The sequence below is a fragment of the Podarcis cretensis genome (genome assembly GCF_951804945.1).
Source record: "Podarcis cretensis genome assembly, chromosome: 3".
Lineage (NCBI taxonomy): Eukaryota > Metazoa > Chordata > Lepidosauria > Squamata > Lacertidae > Podarcis > Podarcis cretensis.
The window spans coordinates 69,560,508-69,580,534 of record NC_137172.1 but is presented as its reverse complement, the minus strand read 5'-3'; the positions used below and the strand labels follow the sequence as shown (position 1 = coordinate 69,580,534).

General features: G+C 39.5%; 1 protein-coding gene across 5 annotated transcripts in view; it reads right to left on the bottom strand.

The window, feature by feature from the left end:
- The window catches only part of TBC1D32 (TBC1 domain family member 32), a 68,468-nt gene that overhangs the window by 47,159 nt on the left and 1,282 nt on the right, over positions 1-20,027 (bottom strand). For 4 of the 5 annotated variants that reach the window (XR_013837366.1, XM_079970736.1, XM_079970737.1 and 1 more), the window contains exons 2-17: positions 18,267-18,421; positions 17,208-17,369; positions 12,893-13,070; positions 11,346-11,417; positions 10,670-10,795; positions 8,852-8,930; positions 8,641-8,744; positions 8,481-8,542; positions 7,661-7,796; positions 6,065-6,124; positions 5,608-5,707; positions 5,120-5,257; positions 3,703-3,792; positions 3,280-3,422; positions 2,338-2,468; positions 711-912 (exon numbers count right to left, since the gene is read on the bottom strand). Coding sequence is in view for 4 of the 5 variants with exons in the window: in XM_079970736.1 (XP_079826862.1) it covers positions 711-912; positions 2,338-2,468; positions 3,280-3,422; positions 3,703-3,792; positions 5,120-5,257; positions 5,608-5,707; positions 6,065-6,124; positions 7,661-7,796; positions 8,481-8,542; positions 8,641-8,744; positions 8,852-8,930; positions 10,670-10,795; positions 11,346-11,417; positions 12,893-13,070; positions 17,208-17,369; positions 18,267-18,421 (1,938 nt within the window). In the remaining variant the exon portion in view is untranslated. Of the gene's footprint in view, positions 1-710; positions 913-2,337; positions 2,469-3,279; positions 3,423-3,702; positions 3,793-5,119; positions 5,258-5,607; positions 5,708-6,064; positions 6,125-7,660; positions 7,797-8,480; positions 8,543-8,640; positions 8,745-8,851; positions 8,931-10,669; positions 10,796-11,345; positions 11,418-12,892; positions 13,071-17,207; positions 17,370-17,398; positions 17,591-18,266; positions 18,422-20,027 lie in introns of those variants that run through there. The other variant, XM_079970738.1, reaches the window with a different exon arrangement.

Sequence of the window (20,027 nt, the reverse complement as noted above, 5' to 3'; positions counted from 1 at the left end):
CCAAAAGCAATGGATGCAAGAAATGCAGCACTGGACTTTTCATGACTAATGAAGATTAACAAACAGATCAACTTGCCAACTTTAAAAAATATTTCAAGCTCCCAACATCTATTCAAGCCTATTTCACATATAATATAAATTAGAATGTACACATCTGTATACTATACTGGCAATATTTTCCACAGCCTGAGAGGACAAGACTTGCCAATTTTTTAACTACAGTGGTACCTCGGGTTAAGAACTTAATTCGTTCTGGAGGTCCGTTCTTAACCTGAAACTGTTCTTAACCTGAGGTACCACTTTAGCTAATGGGGCTTCCCGCTGCCGCTGCATGATTTCTGTTCTCATCCTGAAGCAAAGTTCTTAACCCGAGGTACTATTTCTGGGTTAGCGGAGTCTGTAACCTGAAACGTCTGTAACCTGAAGTGTCTGTAACACGAGGTACCACTGTACATGTGGACACTGTTGGGATCCAAGAGAAATTGCTACTCCCCCTCCCTCTTTGCTATGCTTGTTACAAAGAGGGCAAAACTAATATTCATCTTTGGGATATTATAATGTTAAGGTGCCACTTGCATGATAAAATCTGTACTACATTACATTTTCAGCATAAAAAGTACCCTTTGGGAACAGATGCACACACAAGCAAACATAAACATCCTTTGCATAACTTCTATACATATACTTTGTATAAACAAGGATAGGACTACCTTTTTCCAAGCCTCAGAAATAGATCCATGTAAATGGTAAGGTAGCAACACCTCTAAGCCTTCGCAAGTACTATACATCTGGTGGCATACAAAGATGAAAGCACCTTTGAGCACTGGCAACATCTCAGACCCAGAAAGAACAGAAATGTCTTCATCAAGAAGCTTCTTTGTAAACTGAACGATAGTATGTGCACCCCTAAGGCTACAAAGAATGAAACATTTCAAAAAACAATGTTTTGTTGATTCGGCAGAATTATGATGAAATAAAGCTTTTCAGTTAGTAATTGAAATGTTAATCCTTCTTCTGCTTATACAATATGCTGAGACTTGGCCTAAAGAAAGACTTACTGCCTATCATCTTCCCATGTAAGATGGGAACAAACATGTGCAAAACAAACCAGGAAGGCTTCTCTTCCCCTTCCACAGAGATCACCTATAAAACTGCTTTATTCTTAGTGAAGCTAACACATCCACCATGTTTTTGAACAGCATGCTTAGGACTTGGCATGACTGTTTCTTAACAAATAAGCAACAGCAAGACCCAATCCATATTGAAACCATATTGTTGGAAGATGCTGTATAACTCTCTACACCACCACCTTCCCAACCCAATTCATTTGGATTGTGGTCATAATGCAGATTATGACCCTTTGCCATAGCTGCTCTTTGTTAAGAAAGTGATATTGCATTTGCAAGTTTTTCCTTTTTACATTTTTTTTAAGAACTCCATTAGTTTTACATATGATTTATATCAACCCACAGGACGTAATCAATGATACCAGGTGCTAAATAGGTATGATCTCAACTATTTAGAAATGTTTGTGTTCATTTCTAAGACAGAGCAACCTGGCTCAGGGAAGGTGTATGAAGGCATTTATACTGCTGTGAAAATGGTGATGTATTCTGAGAAGCACACAATTTTCATATCTCCACATTTCCCAGGATAGCAGAAACACATCTTCAATTTAATTGGGAATATGTTCCTTTAACTATTTCCTCTTACATGCCACCTTCTCCAGAATGCTCTGGAGATGGAAGCATTCCACTTTGATTGTTGATTAACCACAGTTTATGATACATCCAAATCATAAACTGTAGTTAAGTCTTAGCTACTACTGCAACAAGCCAACCTCATTAATCCAAGGTTTGCCACTGAATTCAGTAAACAGTAAACATTAGTTAATTCTACATTTGTCTGTGTTCAGACACAATGTTTAATTGCGGTTAGTTTAAAACAGAAATGAAACCTTCTGATATCCTCTTATGGAGAAAAGGTAGGTGAGAGTACACAAGCCTGAGGTTTGTTGACGTAACAAGAAATCATAGTTTATCATTACAACCAAATGCAGTAATACTTTAAGCCAAGAAACAAAAGCATGACTAATGAGAAATAACATGAAAATTACAGTGTACGGACCATTCAGGTATTGCATGCAGACTGTTTTCTACAGGTATGGGAGCTATCTCCTTAGGTACATTTGCATAAACAACAAAACATGCAAGCTGTTCATTTTATAATTCAAATCATGGAAGCTTCTCTCAAGACTTAGATACAACTAATTAGATATGAGAGACAAGAACTTATTTCATAACACTGTTTTTGTTCTTTTAAAACACATTCTCTTACCTACCACCCTCCATGGCAGAGGGCTTCTCTCCTCCATAGAGAAGGAGTGAAAGACCATCATCTGCAGCAGCAATCCTTGCCAAAATATCGGCTATATGTATTAGAGTTGTTTCAGGAGAATTTAGATGCACCTGCACATACATTTAAAAAACTCTGGAGATTAATGTTTTATAGAGACTTTTGTTTACAAACCTTGTGTAACTAAAGGCAAATTAATGTAACAAGACTGAGGAATTCTTACATTATCATCCAGCTTATGTCAATGGAGCTTTGATTTTTTTTATTTTATTTTTAAACAATACAGTTGTAAATGATACTGCTGATTTGTATTTAGCTAAAAGTAGCTGTGAGGATAAATCTAAATGTTAGCTGACAAACAAGAACAGAAGAATCCAAAGTCCTTTCAAAATGAATTAACATTTATTCCAAATATAAAATAGAAACAGATGGGGCTAACTTCCAAAATAGACTAGCATGCCCATTCCACATTCCTTCTCTTACTGAAACAAGGATGGAAACCTATGACTCTCCAGATGTCAATAGACTATAATTCTCAACATCCCTTATGATGGAAGTTGGAATCCAACAACTGGAGGGTTATAGGTTAGCTGCCCTTGACTTACATGAAATGCAGCTTTCTTCATAATCTTCCCTGTCTCCTTTCCCCACAAATCCCAAGCTCCATTTTTAACTTTGGCTCTTGTAATTCATTACAGCTTAGCCCAGTAACAATATGTTTTATTTCACTGTGGTGTGCACAGCTGTATTGAAACAGATACAGACACAATGTCCCCAATGCAATTCTCACTATTTTGCAGTACACATCTCCATTCACTAGTTATATGCAAGACCACATTGTGCCTGACAATTAAATGGATCACAGCCATTACATTTTTCTACATTAAGTTTTATTCAGGTTTATTTGAAGGAAATACAACCAACCTCTGTTCCATTCAGTAAATAATGTATTGGCTGAAGAAGTGCTTCTATCACTGTATTAGTATATAGACATTCAGTTGCACATTCTTTTCTCTCACAAAGAATTCCAAGCACATCAGTAATAAGGCCTGCTGGAGAATAATTGCCTGACAAATAAAAAGAGACTTGTTTCAAAATAGTAAAGAACAACAGAGTGAGCAACACAATCAGATAAAGGAAAAGAAACAAGTGATATTTCTTCCCTCTTGCCAAGCCCACCACTTCAAATACCCATCAGATGTGAAGAGTCATTCAGTTTTCACTTTAAATATGATGTCATGGTGTCTACAGACACAGAAATGATTAAGAAATATGGAAGTGAACAAACCTTTAATCACAAAGAAGAAAATTAAAGAATAGCAGAGCAAATATAAAGGGCAATGTTACCTGAATGCACTGTAAGAGTCTTTGGGCAATTTGGGGCGCAATAGATAAGACGAGTAAACATTACGACAAGGTCTGTCAAGGACATCAAATCTACAAAAATGAGAATGGGAAAAATAACTTCATGTTACTTATAATTTAATTAGGAACAACAAACGAATACCTGAATACAAATTTAAGTTAAATTGCTGTAGCTTTTCTTCCATTTCCAACTGCTTCACAGACAGAAACCATTTAATTTAATTTATTACTGGTAGAGCTATTCTAGCAATGTCAAATAAACTGTTGGGTTCATGTTCTCCCTCCTGGACAATAATGTAATCAAACTTTTTTTTGTAACAGCCACAGGCCAAGGAGGACAGATGGAAGAATATTTAGGTAATTGTGTAAGATGATAATGTGTACTTCTTCACACTAAACCAACCTGCCTTGGAAAAAAACCATAAGTCAGCGCTGCATGAATAAGTACAAGCGAGCCCCAGGCACTTGTCCTCACCTCCTCTTCCAGTACAACAGCAGGAGGTGGAAAATAGACAATTGCGGGTTAAACGACCTAGAGTTTTGTTGCATCCCACCTAGGGAAACTGTTTAATTTAAACTATGCCATGTTTGGAGAATCATAAACTGTGATTGAATGCTGTCTTATTGCAACTAACTATAGTTTAAACTAACCAGAGTTCCATTTCCATTGATGTCAGTTCTCTTACTGAGCCATGATAACTTCCCCAAAGGAAGCAAGGTATTCCAATGCAATGCAATTCTGTCTCGGGTGCATGTCATTGTCTCCAGCAAAAAACTCAAAAGCAGTATTCTAATTTCCCCATTTTTCCACAGGTACACGCAATAGGTGTGTCTATACAAATTTGTGAACTGGCACACTAGCAGATCTGGTAACTTCTCTTCACTCCCAAGGTTTGGACATAACAATAAACACCAGTTAGTTGAAAACAGAAAATACATGCTTCCTTGAATCCTCCTCAGGAAAGATGGGTTGAAGAGAATAAAAGTGCATGAACCGAAGGTTGTTTACACTGCACTAAGCTATGGTTTAGCATTATGTCGAAATCGAGTCACTATGTTAGTTCTGATAAACATCTCAGCTTTGCCACTGCTACAGAAAACAACAAAGGTTTGTTATAAATAGGTTTTTAAAAATCCAGATAAAAATAGTGAGACAGGAATTTATGTGTGATCCTTCTATATAGAGCAGCATGGGATAATGCACCAGGCACTCCAATAACTGTCCCGCTTACGTAATTTACGCCACATAATTTACACCCTGTTGTACAATCTCTTTTGGATACGTATAAGCCCTTTCCCACAAACAACAGAACCAAAGCTGAAAAAGCATTAGAAAAATGGCCCTAACAGAACAAACTGTCATGTTTCTATGCTTCTATGTTCTTTAACACGCACTTACCTTTTCTGTTTTTCAGCTGAATAGGAAACAGTCTTCTGCCTTGTTTATATATCAACAATCTTCCTAAGAGGCTCAGGGAATGAACAAAATATATATACTGCAATTCTTTTCCAGTGTAAAAATTCTTATGTTTATTACCTTGAAAGACAAGACAGTTCATGTCAATAAACCTGTGCTGTCTCTTGCTTCGTTCTTGTATACTAGAGTCCAAGCAATCACTGCTATCATGGGCAATAATGTATTTATAAAGAAAACTGCCAAGATCACAAAAAATGCAACCACCAATAAAAATTGGATTTGCCATTTCTAGGTGGGAAGGAAGCCTCACACAGCTGAAATGTTATTTAGAAATTCTGAGATAGAACATATTCTGAACATTTGTCATAAAAAGCACTACTGGAACACTGCTACATATATTATTAAAATGTAAGCAAAAAAGAAGACTTCAAATAAATATATATTATTCAGCATATGGAAAAAGTACTTACCATTATGCAATGTGGAGGAAGAATTAAACCTGCCTGTTTTATCAACCACTGATTCACAAGTTTCAAGATAGGAAACACACTGCTCAACAGATGCAATAATCTGACGAATAAAACGACAAGGTATATCAAAATTGACAGGAAATGCCTATTGCACAATTCCCTCTATTAATGAAGATTCACTTCACTCACATCATTAGCAAATTTGCATTTGACCCTTTTCACATTAATTTTGAGTTGGTAGAAGTATATACAGGCAGTAGTGTAAATTATAAAATCTCTGCAGAACATCATATTTAGAATGTGAAACTGAACTTCCTAAATGGCCATATTGATAAACAAAAATCAATTAAGGAGTATGTAATATCTTAAGATATGTCTTGGTTCAGTTGTAACTGATATGTACTTTGTTCCTTGTATTGATGAGAAAGGATATTGACTGATGAAAAAACAGACTTACCAAAGATTTGTATTTTTTTTCAAGTAGCCTTAGCACCACTGTTCTGCTATAATATGCATGCTAAAATGACAAAACAGACATACATTACACTTAAAGCGCTAAGTAGAAAATAAAAATGATTTAATTATTTTTCAACTGATTACAAGATCAAAATTGCACAATAAGTTCTGAAGTTAAAAGTAAAGTAAAGGGACCCCTGACCATTAGGTCCAGTCGTGACTGACTCTGGGGTTGCAGTGCTCATCTCACTTTATTGGCCAAGGGAGCCGGCGTACAGCTTCCGGGTCATGTGGCCAGCATGACTAAGCTGCTTCTGGCGAACCAGAGCAGCGCACAGAAACACCGTTTACCTTCCCGCCGGAGCGGTACCTATTTATCTACTTGCACTTTGACGTGCTTTCGAACTGCTAGGTTGGCAGGAGCAGGGATCGAGCAAAGGGAGCTCACTCCATAGCGGGTCGAACCGCCGACCTTCTGATCTGCAAGTCCTAGGCTCTGTGGTTTAACCCACAGCGCCTAGTCCATGTTAATATATATTGGGTTGGAGATAGGTGTGGAGAGAAGCAAATAAGTGCTTTGTATTTACTGGAAAACATAGTTCAAATTGTCTGTAAACCTACAGCACTATTTTAATTTCATTTTGACTACTGCCTGTTGACACCAAGGACAATTCTACCCATTCTCTACAGCAGGGGTGGATGTTGCTGGATTTCAGTTCTCATTAGCCCCAGCCAGTATGGCCAGTGGTCAGGGGTAGTGGAAGTTTCAGTCCAACATATGGAGAGCCCTCAGTTCACCATCCACACTCTACAGCATGGGTAGGCAAACTAAGGCCCGGGGGCCGGATCTGGCCCAATCGCCTTCTAAATCCGGCCTGTAGACGGTCTGGGAATCAGCGTGTTTTTACATGAGCAGAATGTGTGCTTTTATTTAAAATGCATCTCTGGGTTATTTGCGGGGCATAGGAATTTGTTGTTGTTTTTTCCCCAAAATATAGTCCGGCCCCCCACAAGGTCTGAGGGACAGTAGACCTGCCCCCTACTGAAAAAGTTTGCTGACCCCTGCTCTACAGCCTTCTAAAACAAGGGGACATTCCACATGTGTAATAGATTAAGTCATCTATTTCTTAAGCCCAGTCCAGACACCATGCCTCCAAGATGCATTTCCACTGTAGGGATCATGCAATTAATTTGCTTACGGTGGGATTTAGTGTTGCATCCATCATGTGCTAGCAGAGTGCTATAGTATTCCTGCAGTGCGAGTTTTTTGGGGTTTTTAGAATACAAGTAGTCCTCCTCCTGCTATGTTCTTAACTTGGTTTGGTTTAGTTTGAAATGTTACTGTGGGTTGCATTCTAACCTGGTGAGCCCATATAATTCCCAATAAGCCAGATGAAGGAGAAACCTGCAACCTTCCGTGCAATTCCTCAGAAATTGCAACTTATCTCATCTATTGCATTACACTGACACATTCAATATCAACCTCTTGAAGAAAAGGACTAAGAGGATTATTAGCTCAAGGCATTATCAACAAAGCAATAACCTTGAAGGACTAACAGAAGAAGCTGCAATCAGCAAAATACATACATTTGCTTACCATCCATTTTTTAAACCAAACAGCCTTGAGATCGACTAGAGCCAAAAAGTACACGGGATCCAAAGAAACAGGGTGGCTTGACTCACGTTTTGCTGACAGAAGTGACAGGGTACTCTCCATTATTTCTTCCATGTACCTAAATATGTTATAAAGAACGAGCTGTTAAATAAAATCCCAATGTTCGTACTGATGCCATTTGTATTTAGACTCTCCATCATTCAAAAAAGGAATTTGAAAAGGGAAAGAAATCAGGCGCATTTTAATATTTTCTACTTTACTGTGAATATGATTTTTTAAAGTCAAGAAATTGTATGTACTATTTTTTTCTATACACCAAAAGAAAGTCACCTTCAAAAGGAGATTAAGAATGTTACAATGAGCAATACTGTATGTTTACTGGGGTACTGTGAATACATTTTGGAATTAAACTGCAATAATAATTCAGAGTATGCAGAACACCATTCTCCATGCTTAAATATTGTGAAGACCAGTTGAAAGGGAAAAGTGATTGTGATCCTACATCACCAAACAGGAAACAGAAGTGTCACCTGTAGAATCAGGAAACCAGCAACTGGCATAGATTAAATAGCACAAAGAGAATAATTGGTTTGGGGAGTTTTAAGTCAAGGAACTTTGTCCTCATAGACACAGATTGACTTATGACAGCAAGCAATGGAACCAAGAAACTTCACTATCGAAAGACAGATGAGTAGCAGTAGTAATTTCATGTTTAATAAATCACTGATTTTAGTAATTTAGCACAAAGAAATTGCAACAGGCAAATGAAAACTAAGGAAACAATTGGATAATTGTGACATACTTTTCTGGATGACGAATCCAAAAAGATGGTACTTCCCTCTGGTACTCATTTAGCAGACGTATCTATGAATAAAAGAAAAACAGCTTGTTTGCTTTTTTTAAAGACTGGATGGGGAAAATAACTAAATTTGAAAAAGAAATATGGGAAAACTGATTTGTACCTTTTTAAGTAAACGGATTATATCTGGGTTGCTTATATCAATACCTATTGATATGGTAGGAACATAACTATCTTCAGAAAGGAAGTACATCTCTAAATACTTTGCTGTAAAGAGATAAATAATTGACAAATAATTTAAGAGGTAAAATTAAAAAATGGTTGCTGGCTACAGAAAGCAAGTATCATTTCTCCATTTGACTTAATGAACTTACCCAAACTTGTATACAGTTCCCTTGTCATATTTAGTGGAGAGGAAGAAAATGTCTTGGCATAGAATTTCAAAACTTTGTCCTGAAACAGTAAAAATGAAAGCTAGTTCATAAAATCTAAACAGAATTTCAATGTTCTGCATCAGAAGCAATGTTATAAAGAATATCTGACTTGTTAATTTATTTCATTTCATTTTTTACCCAGCATTCTTCGAAGGCGTTTCAAACTGTTGTCTTTCCGCCTCACAACAACCCTGTGAGGTAGTTTATGCTGAGAGACGATCAGTAGCCCAAAATTACCTAGTGAACTTCATGAGTGAATGGTGATTTAAATCTGGGTCTCTATAGTCCTAACCTGATACTAACCACTATACCACACTGGCTTCTGTAGCTCTAACATACACCAGATGCACCTGTAGACTTTTCATTCTAAATAGAGTATTGTGCAAAAGCTGAAAATTGTTATAATAACATAACTCCCTATATTGACAGCTGAAGCACTTGGGCCTATATATAAACACACAGACAACAGGCTATACAGTGGTACCTCTGGATACGAACGGGATCCGTTCCAGAGCCCCGTTCGCATCCTGAAGCAAATGCAACTTGCGTCTGCACATCTGCGGGTCACGATTTGCCGCTTCCACGCATGCGCGTGACATTATTTTGACCGTCTGTGCATGCGCAAGCAGCGAAACCCGGAAGTAACGCGTTCCGTTACTTCTGGGTCGCTGCGGAGCACAACCCAAAAGCACTCAACCTGGAGCAACTTCAACTCAAGGTATGACTGTATACACAAAACACGTTGTATAGAGGCCATGCCAAAATGTACCTACGGGACCTCTCCCTCAATATCTGGAGTTACCTTGATGGGAGAACACACCACCACTGTATCAAACAATAAGATAGCTTATTGATATATTACTATATTGGAAGCAGAAGTTTTGCTATAGTCCTGCAGGCTTTCCATTTCAGTGTTTACCTGAAGGAGAATCTCCACCCCCATCGTTCTGCCTGGACACTGAGGTCCAGCACTGAGGGCCTTCTGGCGGTTCCCTCACTGCAAGAAGCAAAGTTCCAGGGAACCAGGCAGAGGGCCTTCTTGGTAGTGGTACCTGCCCTGTGGAATGCCCTCCCATCAGATGTCAAAGAAATAAACAACTATCTAAAGTTTAGAAGACATCTTAAGGCAGCCCTGTTTAGGGAAGTTTTTAATGACTGATGTCTTAATGTATTTTTAATCTCCTGTTGGAAGCTGCCCAGAGTGGATGAGGAAACCCAGCCAGATGGGGGCCCGTAAGGCTGTTTTCCCCAAACCATGTCATATGTGGCAACAAGTGTGGGGTAGGTAAGGAAGTACTTACAAAGGAACAATCAGGAGCTTAAACTGAGCTTGCAATTATTCTTTTGCAAGCAGCGACACTGTGATCACCCATCAGCACTGACAGTGAGCATGCCTGAAGTTGCCACCTGATGTTGTAATGGTATGAAGTGACTGACAGGCTGACAGCTCTGTTCACCTGTCAAAATGGCTTGTGGGGAAGCTCAGGATTCAGCCTACCAAACAGAAAAGCTTCCCAATCCCTGCGATACAACAGGGACAATTAAAACGCTGCACACATAATTTTATGCATGCTATTCAAGGAAGTAGTAGTAGTTATAAAGACATACTTAACCTGCTTCATTTAAAATCCCAATAGTCACTTTTCTACATGGAATTTCTGAGAGGTACGTAAAATCTTTGCATGTGCTTTGATTTTGCACACACTATAAATTATGACCACGCGATACATTAGGAATGGTAAAAAATAATTTCCTTACACTGAAATTGGAATCCGGATCTGAAAGTGCTGTTGCAAGATGTTTACGTAAATTAGCCCAACTCTCACAGTTTAATATATCAGACGGAGGAGCAGAACACAATGTCTGCATAGCTTCCTGACGCACCTGCAACATCAAGGTAAGATATGGGTTTAAAAAATCACAAAGAGTATTATCATATTAAAACAGAAATATTCAACCAACTGGTGACGCGTGCGCACACACACACACACGGTAAGGTAAAGGACCCCTGGACGGTTAAGCCCAGTCAAAGGCAACTATGGGGTGCGGCGTTCATCTCACTTTCTGGCCGAGGGAGCTGGCGTTTGTCCACAGACAGCTTTCCGGGTCATGTGGCCAGGATGACTAAACCACTTCTGGTGCAACGGTGGGGGGGGGGGAGGACAACCAGTGGACCATAGAATAGTCTACCCTCCTCTATGTTGTCCACCTTTAGCTCTCCTGCACAATGCCTCCATACTTCTGCTTTCCTTAGAGTCTAGATCTCACCTTCCTCTTCCTAAGTCTCAAGCCCACACTCGTATAAAGAACTAATAACCAATCATGCCCCCTCCAAATGAGACTATCCAAGTTCACTCAAGCAACGTGAGCTTAAGATGTGCTAAAATAAAAAGTATTGTCTAAGTGGGTGTGTCCTAATGCCTTTTAGACTCACCTCCTTAGGTTGTGCCGGATCAAGCCTTTCTACCAGTAGTTGCAATTGTTCTTGATTCATGAATGTATAACTCTGTAACACATTGCAAAATGCTCATTAAGTAATTCATTAAATTAAAAAGATTAATACCTATAATAATTAGCTATTATTAGTGAAATAAAAATTATCTTTAAGGGATTCACATTATCTTAATGAAATATTAAGGGGGGTATTGTTAATTATAAAATATAAGGAAAAAATGTTACCTTTCTATTTTTAATATCCTTTCTATTTTTAATTATACAACATGTGATACATGGTTTACCAACCATAACATTTTGTAGAAATAAAGGTCAGGCATTTTGGAAAGACCTAAACTTTATAGTGCTGCTATAAAAAATCACAGAATCATAGAACTGTAGAGTTAGCAGGGACCCTAGGATCAACTAGTCTAACCCCTGCAATGGAAGAATCATTGAGAAGGTTTAAGTACATAGTAAACATTTTGAATATTAATTAACTTTTATCTGGGAAGTAAAGTATTGTAATTAGGCTTAGTACTTAAATTGTATAGGGTGCATGTACACCTTTGGTCCCCACCCTGCACTCAGCTCTAATCTGTGGCTCCTAGAAGCTGTCAGAATGTGACAGCTGGCCAGCTAAACCAAGTGAAGATAGCCGATGGAATTAGTGAATTAGACGCTTCTGCCTGCATGTGAAGACAGGCTCTGGCATACTGAGCCCTAAGGCAGTTGTATACCTCCTTCCAGCAACTCCTGCAGCGAAGCTGGTGTCAAATGTATAGCTCTGCTTTCCGTTGGGCCATATTAGCAAGGCCAAGAGGGGGGTCTTGTCATCTGGGCAGCCCAGGACCTCCATACACACTGCCCAGGCTTGCACCTCCGGGAGGTCACTTCAGTGCTGCTAACACAGCAGTTTGACTGCACCCCTGGAGGAGCACTCCATTGTCTCTCGAGACACAGAGATGCCAACAACAACTTAAACTGACTTCAATATTGTGGGTACCCTGTGCGCACAGTGGAGATGTGTAGAACTGCACTGAGGTTGATGGGAAATCTTAACGCTGTAAGAATTCTACGCATGCCCTCAGATAAGGTATTCTAACTTTCAGTGGAGATAATACAACCCCATAAAAACCAATAGGCTTTCAGCCCTCGATCTAAATGGAATGGATTTTATCTATTGATTTTGCAGTAACAATTTAAAGAAAATATAGCCTCAAGTCTGGCAGTGTAAGTCAGAGAAAAGAATTTCTCATTGATTTCATCAGCAACAAACAAGACGAGGAACATGAAGATGAAATCACAGAAACCAACTAGGGCTCTCCATTAACTCTAATGGGAGTGTATTTCGATATGACAGCTATTTTGGTGGCATAGCTCAGCAGGGAAGTAAGGCCCAGCCCAGGGGAGGATTGAATGGCAACTATGGTCAGCTAGTCACTCTTCCATTCCTTACCATACCCGTGCCTTCCCCTTACACCCTTGTTGTTACAACAGCATAAAATATGGTGGCCCAACAAGATTATTACATAGACATGGCCATACCTGATTAAATGAAGAATCACTATCAGAGCAATTATCTGTATAGTAACTGCTGTGCTGTTCTGTTTTCACTTTCCTCTGAATTTCCTTATAGCGCATCTGATCTTCTTCAAACTTGTTAATTAAAGATTCAACTACAACCATCATAACATTCTTCAGAGAATGCATCATTTCTCTATACCTTCAGAACAGAACAAATGTTATAAAAACAAACAGACTAAAGTTCACTCCTAAGCACGAACATCAATGGGACTTAGTTGTGGGTAGGTAAGTACAGTCAAAAGGAAGTGATTGGTCTCTTTTTGTGGGGGCTTTGCACTGGTAGCATCACAGTCAGAACAGAAACTTCTAAGGCGAAGCAATGGTTGGGAAGTTACCTTCAGAGATGTCCAACCATACTAGAGGGAAACCATGCAAATGTTAGTACCTATTCACTTAAGGACTTTTACACAATAAACTGAAAGTGGAGACTTAACTGGAAAACAGAAAAGGTCACAGATTGCCATAGCAAACTGATTTGCATTCAGATACAAAGCAACCAAGCTAGTATCGGGACCAAAGAGCAACAGAACAGGAAAATACAGTCTCTGTATTGCTGAACCACAAACCATATCTTTGGGAAACCTAGTCAAGGCTGCCTTGGGTGTTTTTAGGTTCTATATATTTTCTGACAAGACAAAGGTGCTGTTGTGGCCAGGTGGGGAATAAATCTGTTCTGGATGAAGCCACTATCCCCTGTAGGAGCAGATTCAAAGACTACACCACTTTTGTTGCTTGAGGCCCAAATAGGAATGCCTATCTCCAGTTTAAGTTGATGTGCCTTCCTAGATTGCAACAGCTTTGCTGCAGTGGTCCATGCTCTGTTGGAACTCTAGATTTGACTACTGTAATGCAATCTGCATGGGGCTAGCATTGAGGACAGTCTGGAAGTTGCAGCAGAACACTATCATATTAGACTTTGAGGGGAACTAGCCCCGTTGTATATCCGGGGGGGGGGGTTGTGTGGAGAGAGTCTCTTCCTGTAAATTCCTGGGAGTTTATCTTAGTGAAGGCCTCACTTGGAAAAACAATATAACTCTCAGGTGGTTAGGAAGGCCCAACAGAGACTCCATTTCCTCAGGGTCTTGCGAAAGAACAATGTTAAACAACAATTGATGACCTCCTTCTACCTGTCCACAATAGAAAGTGTCCTCTCATATTGTATCACAGTGTGGTACGTTGGCTTGACAACCACGGAGAGAAAGTCTTTATAGAGGGGGGTGAACACAGCACATTATATCATGGGCTGTCCCCTGAGAACGCTAGATGACATTGTAAGGGTCCGTTGCCTTAGGAGAGCGAGAAAAATTCTCAGGGACGATTCACACCCCGGGCCAGCACCTCTTTAATCTTCTACCCTCAGGCAGGAGATATAGAAGTATAATCAGTCATACCAACAGGCTAAAACACAGTTTCTATCTGTGGGCTGTTAGGCTGCTGAATGGAAAATAATATAGTGCAACTGACTTTCGGGGTTGGTGTGCTGTGCGACAAGCACACAGAGTGCAATGAGATTGAGTGTTGGGAGGGGGAGGCTCGGTTAATTTCATTGTACACAGGTTGAACACTGACAATAAAAGTACTACTACTACTATTATTATTATACCTATCCTTCTGAAATTGCACTAAATGCCCATTTGCTACCAGGCCCAACTCAAGGTGTTAATGTTAGCATATAAAGCCCTAAACAATTTAGAGCCCAAATGCTGGAAATACTGCCTCTTCCTGTATCTGCCTAGTCAGACACTGTAGTCTGCAGGGTAGGTCCTTAATGTGGTCCTGTCAACAGATGTATCAATAATGCAAGATAGGGCCTTATCCTTGGCTGTGACCAGGTCATGGAATTCCCTCCCACTAGAGATTCAGTAGTCCGTCCTTCCAGTGAAAAGGGAAAGGGTACTGGGAAGTAAAGGGTATATGGGATATTTATTTGTGCTTTTATACATTGCCTTCCAAATCACTCCCCTTTACAGTCTTAAAAAAGAAACCCATGAAGATTGAGAATCCTAAATAACAGTATCTAGCCTTGGGGTTTTTATATATATATATATAAACAAAGGCTACCCTACAGGAATGAGCATAGCCTGGCATTCATCTGTGCTCTCTAAAAATTATTTCTTTGTGCGGTTGGCTCAAAACTGACATGCCATTCCTAAATGTAAATAAATGGCTTATTAAAAATACAGCAGTCCACACATTAATTTATAAAAGCAATTAAGCACTGATTAAGTAACGAAGTTTTTCACAATGACATTTCTAATTTCCTCTCACAGAACAAGGCCATCCACATATCATTGAAATTAGTATTAAAATGTTCCTAAGATTGATCTCATCATTAGAGGTTCACTGAACTTTTCTACAAGGGGTCCTCCTTACCCTTGGTACTTTCACATTCGTCTTGCAATCTCCCACTGTCTGAAGGTTATCTGGCTATATTTAAAGTGATCAACACTTCCAGTAATATTTTGTTTGGCAAAATCTCATAACTAACCGGGCTGACAGAAACATTTCAGTAATTTGTATTTATTGAATGCACTTCTTACCCGTTGTAAATAATTATAATTGAGTTCTAATTTTGCTACAATTCACAGAAATTGTTGATAATCATAATACCCTAATCCAATACCACCTATGAACACAAAAGCACCAGTATACACACAGCAGTGTCATGCTCACACAGGCATCCCCAATTAATGCCAAGGACAGATATGTCCTCACATCCAACAGCACCAATGTAATTACACTGAACAGTGAAAATCCCACTTAACCGAAATCTTTTTACTGGACCACCTGATGGGCTTCAGATTAGATTATAGTTTACAGTCCCTCCCTGAATCCCTTCTTAGAAGTAGAAAAGATGCATAAACATTGTGTGCATACCTCTAGCTTGTTACAGTGAGGTATTCTGCAGCACAGTGCTTTAAAGTAGCATTAAAAAAAAAGATGCAGAAGAAAAAACTACTGCAACAAATACAAACAAAAACAAAAACACCAAAGAGTAATTTTTGGTGAAGGCTTGCAGATAATAAATTGGCTGTACTTATTACACTGCTTCCTTCCAGAGACATTTTGTAAAATGTACTGTAAATGCAGTGAAACTTTGAACTTAGGGGGGTGGGTTGCATTCTTTGGTAAAGTACTTACTGTAAAGAGCTTATTGTACAAATTCATCTGAATTAGTTTTAAGCAGGATATATCTTCTCAACATTTCTGGTCAAACTACACTCTACAATTTTGGCTACAATTCCATTTACATGGAAGTAAGACCCACTGAACCCAACTGGCTTACTCCTTGAGTATACATGTATAGGATTGCGACACCATGCCATTATTCCATGGTACCTAGCACACTTGTTTAAACAAAGTAGCAGAAACAGTCATTCAGAAAGAACAGGTGTCTCAGGATATGCATGAAATGTGAGGTGCACATTAATACCAAGTCTTCCCATGCTCATACTTATGGAATCAAAATCATACCACTGACACATGAGCGAGGTATAGGCAGACTCAGCATAATTCTGAGGTACATACAAGTACCAAAACTCTGCGGGGTAGAAAGCTAAGGAAGGGAGACACCAATTCAAAAAAACAACAACCCAGCCCCTGAACTACTCCACAGCACAAACCAAGAAGATTAGAAAAATATGCTGGATCAGGCCAGTAACCCATCTAGTCCACCATCCTGTTCTCATAGTGGCTAACCAAAACTATTGAGATGCAAAGGAAAAACTAACATGGTTGGGTGGGAGCAGAATGGAGCTGCAGGAACAGAAGGAGACACACACAACAGACATATTGTTCACACTGAAAAACTAGATCTTGACTGAAAAAATAATAAATGTAGCTGGAATTGGATACCAAGTGCATCTACCCCACCCTCAAAAAGATCCAAAAGGAGAGGAAAAAACAACAAACCAAAATTAGCCTAGTGAGGACTGGGCATGTTCAGTGGGCCTGGGATGCTGGCTGACATTCAAGGAGAGGAGAGGAAAACCAGGGGGTGAGGACAGGATAAAATGGCTGGAAACCAGTATTCTACACTGCAGTATTTTGTTGCAGGGCCACTTGTTTGAGTTTTAATGCAGCATAAAGTAAATATTGCAAACAATGCCAAATCTGAAGCCAATCTTTCAGAAGAGTTACAATAATGAAGGGACACGATTTCTGAAGGACAGTGCCAGGAACCGATAAAATCAAGTATAAGCAGGAAAGAACATTTGAGAAAGTCATTCTTTTTGGACACTGTAGGTTTTTACATGTGTTTTGTACATGTACTCACTCTTTTGATTCTCGAGTCTTTTTAGTAACATGCTGTACCAGTGTATCATAGCCAGATCCTTCACCCTGATTTTGTGCAGATGTACATTTCTCAGTTTCTTCTTCTATTACGGAGCCCAGCATGCTACTTATATATTGCCTAAGATACTTCACAAATTCATAGCTGTAATAAACATGTAAAGTATAACTTACTTTGTGCTGTTGTATTTTCAATGTTACATAAACTGTATTTCATCAGGCTACTGCTAGAATTCTGTACAACAGGAGTTGGTCTAGGAACCTGTGGTCTTCCAGATGTTACACCTATCATCTCTGACCACCAGCCACGCTGGCTGGGGCTGATGAGACATCTGGTTGTTAGATTCCACAGGTTCCCCACCTCTGCTGTAGAGATCTCATGAAAGATTAGCAGATTTTTAACAGTAGATTTGCAGAGGTGAAAAGAAACTAGGTATTTAACTCACACCGAGCTTTAAAAGAATTTGTGGTCTATCTGCCAACTGGAAAAAATAAAGTATTTCTCCATAAATACTTAGTGTACATAATCCTGCGGCTGCAAAATTATCAAACACACATAAAAAAAGAAAATGTAAAGATATATCTAATGTCTCAAAAACCAGAGTTCACAAATGTTTTCAGTTATTATACATAATGCCACAAAGCAGCCTGCTAGATTTGTACAGATGGCTCAGTATTTTTTTTTTCATTCCAAAGTATCTTACAATTAACCGTTTGCCCACAGACCTGGGGCAAGCAATAATTCTTTCCACATGACTAGCTTGGTAAAAACACCCTGTGAATGACAGACAAGCATTTAACTAAGTTGGAAATTGTTTCTTAAAGACATCTGCAGTATTGTAACATCTCAATTTCTAAAATCAACTGACTTGAACATTATATGTATGAGTACCCGCAATGTTCTAACAACACACAATCAAAAACATTGCTTATTGCCAGTCATCAGCTGCAAAACTGCAGCAGCAAGTTTCCCCACATGGATCAGCAGTCACTATTCAGTTGCTTCAATGATGACACAAAAATAAACTTTCAAAAAAAATACTTGTGAAAATTTTCATCTGTTTCCTCCAGATGTAGAAGAATCTCTTCTGCACACTCTACTGATGGTGCTCCTGTGATTTTTTCTTTGACACTTTGCAGTAACTGTCTGAGCATAGACTGCAAAAGGGCTTCATCTTCACTAGAAAAATGAGACATCTAAAGAAATAAGCATAAACATCGCATTTCTGTAATACACAGTAATACACAACTCACTCTAAGCTTTTACAGATTTAGACTGAAAGGAAATGAAGCCTAATAAGTTCTTAGTAGAAATATGAGATAAATAAATCTAATTCTAATTTTATATGATTATTATCTGCTGTTGCTGTATTACCTGCATTCCCCAGGCCCAAATTCCTGGTTTTTTCTTTCCTTTACTGCCTTTCTCTCAGGCAGCAGTGACACAGGTAAAAGGAATGCTATTTTATCATCTTTATTAGCATGAATGGGCCTACAGATATGGCTTTGGGCTGACAATGGATGATCAAGGTCATAAAAAGAAAGTGTTGTTAGGTTTTCTTGGCATCCTTAAACAATTCCTCCATTCTTAGAAATGTGAAATCCATCAAAGTTTGGGGGAGTAAGAACAAGAGGCACTAGGAAATTGATTCCGGGCAGAGGTAAAGGTAAAGGTAAAGGTAAAGGTACCCCTGCCCGTACAGGCCAGTCTTGACAGACTCTAGGGTTGTGCGCTCATCTCACTCTAGAGGCCGGGAGCCAGCGCTGTCCGCAGACACTTCCGGGTCACGTGGCCAGCGTGACAAGCTGCATCTGGCGAGCCAGCGCAGCACACGGAACGCCGTTTACCTTCCCGCTGGTAAGCAGTCCCTATTTATCTACTTGCACCCGGGGGTGCTTTCAAACTGCTGGGTTGGCAGGCACTGGGACCTAACGACAGGAGCACACCCAGCCGCGGGGATTCGAACCGCCGACCATGCGATCGGCAAGTCCTAGGCACTGAGGTTTTACCCACAGCGCCACCCGCGTCTGGGCAGAGGTAGAGAAACCTTAATAACTTGTGAGGAACTTAGGGTTGTATCCAACTAAATCTTACTCAAAGAAAACCCATCAAAATGAAGTCAGCTAAGTTAGTCATGCCCATACAAGGGGCCACTCTGAGTTTTATTAACATTAGAAAAACACCTTAATCTCATGTAGTACTGAAGACAACTCAGTTAATACTTGAAACTTTCATGGCAAAGGACTTCAGTGAGACTAAATGAATGTTTTATGTATTTTACCACATCAAAAACAATGGCCATACATATGGAATCATAACTACACCCAAACAAAAGTGAATTCAGAGAAAGAAGTGCCTAGGGAGCAATCTATAGGAAGAGCTACCAGGATGTGCAGGGTTAGGATCTAGCAGATCTCTGGTTGAGAGTTGCCAGCTGGACTACTCTGATTTAACTCCTTCCATCCTTGGCTTAGCGGAAGATACACCAGCTTATCTTCCCTGCCCCTGCCATGTTCCTGGAACATCTCACCTAATGGTCTTGGCTCAGCTGGGATGGAGGAGATATGCAAAAGGGTGGGGTAACTGTTTTAAAGGTTTATTTTCTCTCTGCCAGGCTTGGGCCAGCTCAGCCAGAAGTAGCCCCATTAGGCTCTGGTGTATGGTACTTTAAATCAGTTTAACTTGGCACCACTTTACACTAGCTTCTTGTGTATAGGGTTGCTCCCCTAATGTCACATTTCCCTGCACCTTGAACTCAGGAATAAATCCTCCTGAACTCCTTAAAGAAACTTCCAAAGTAAA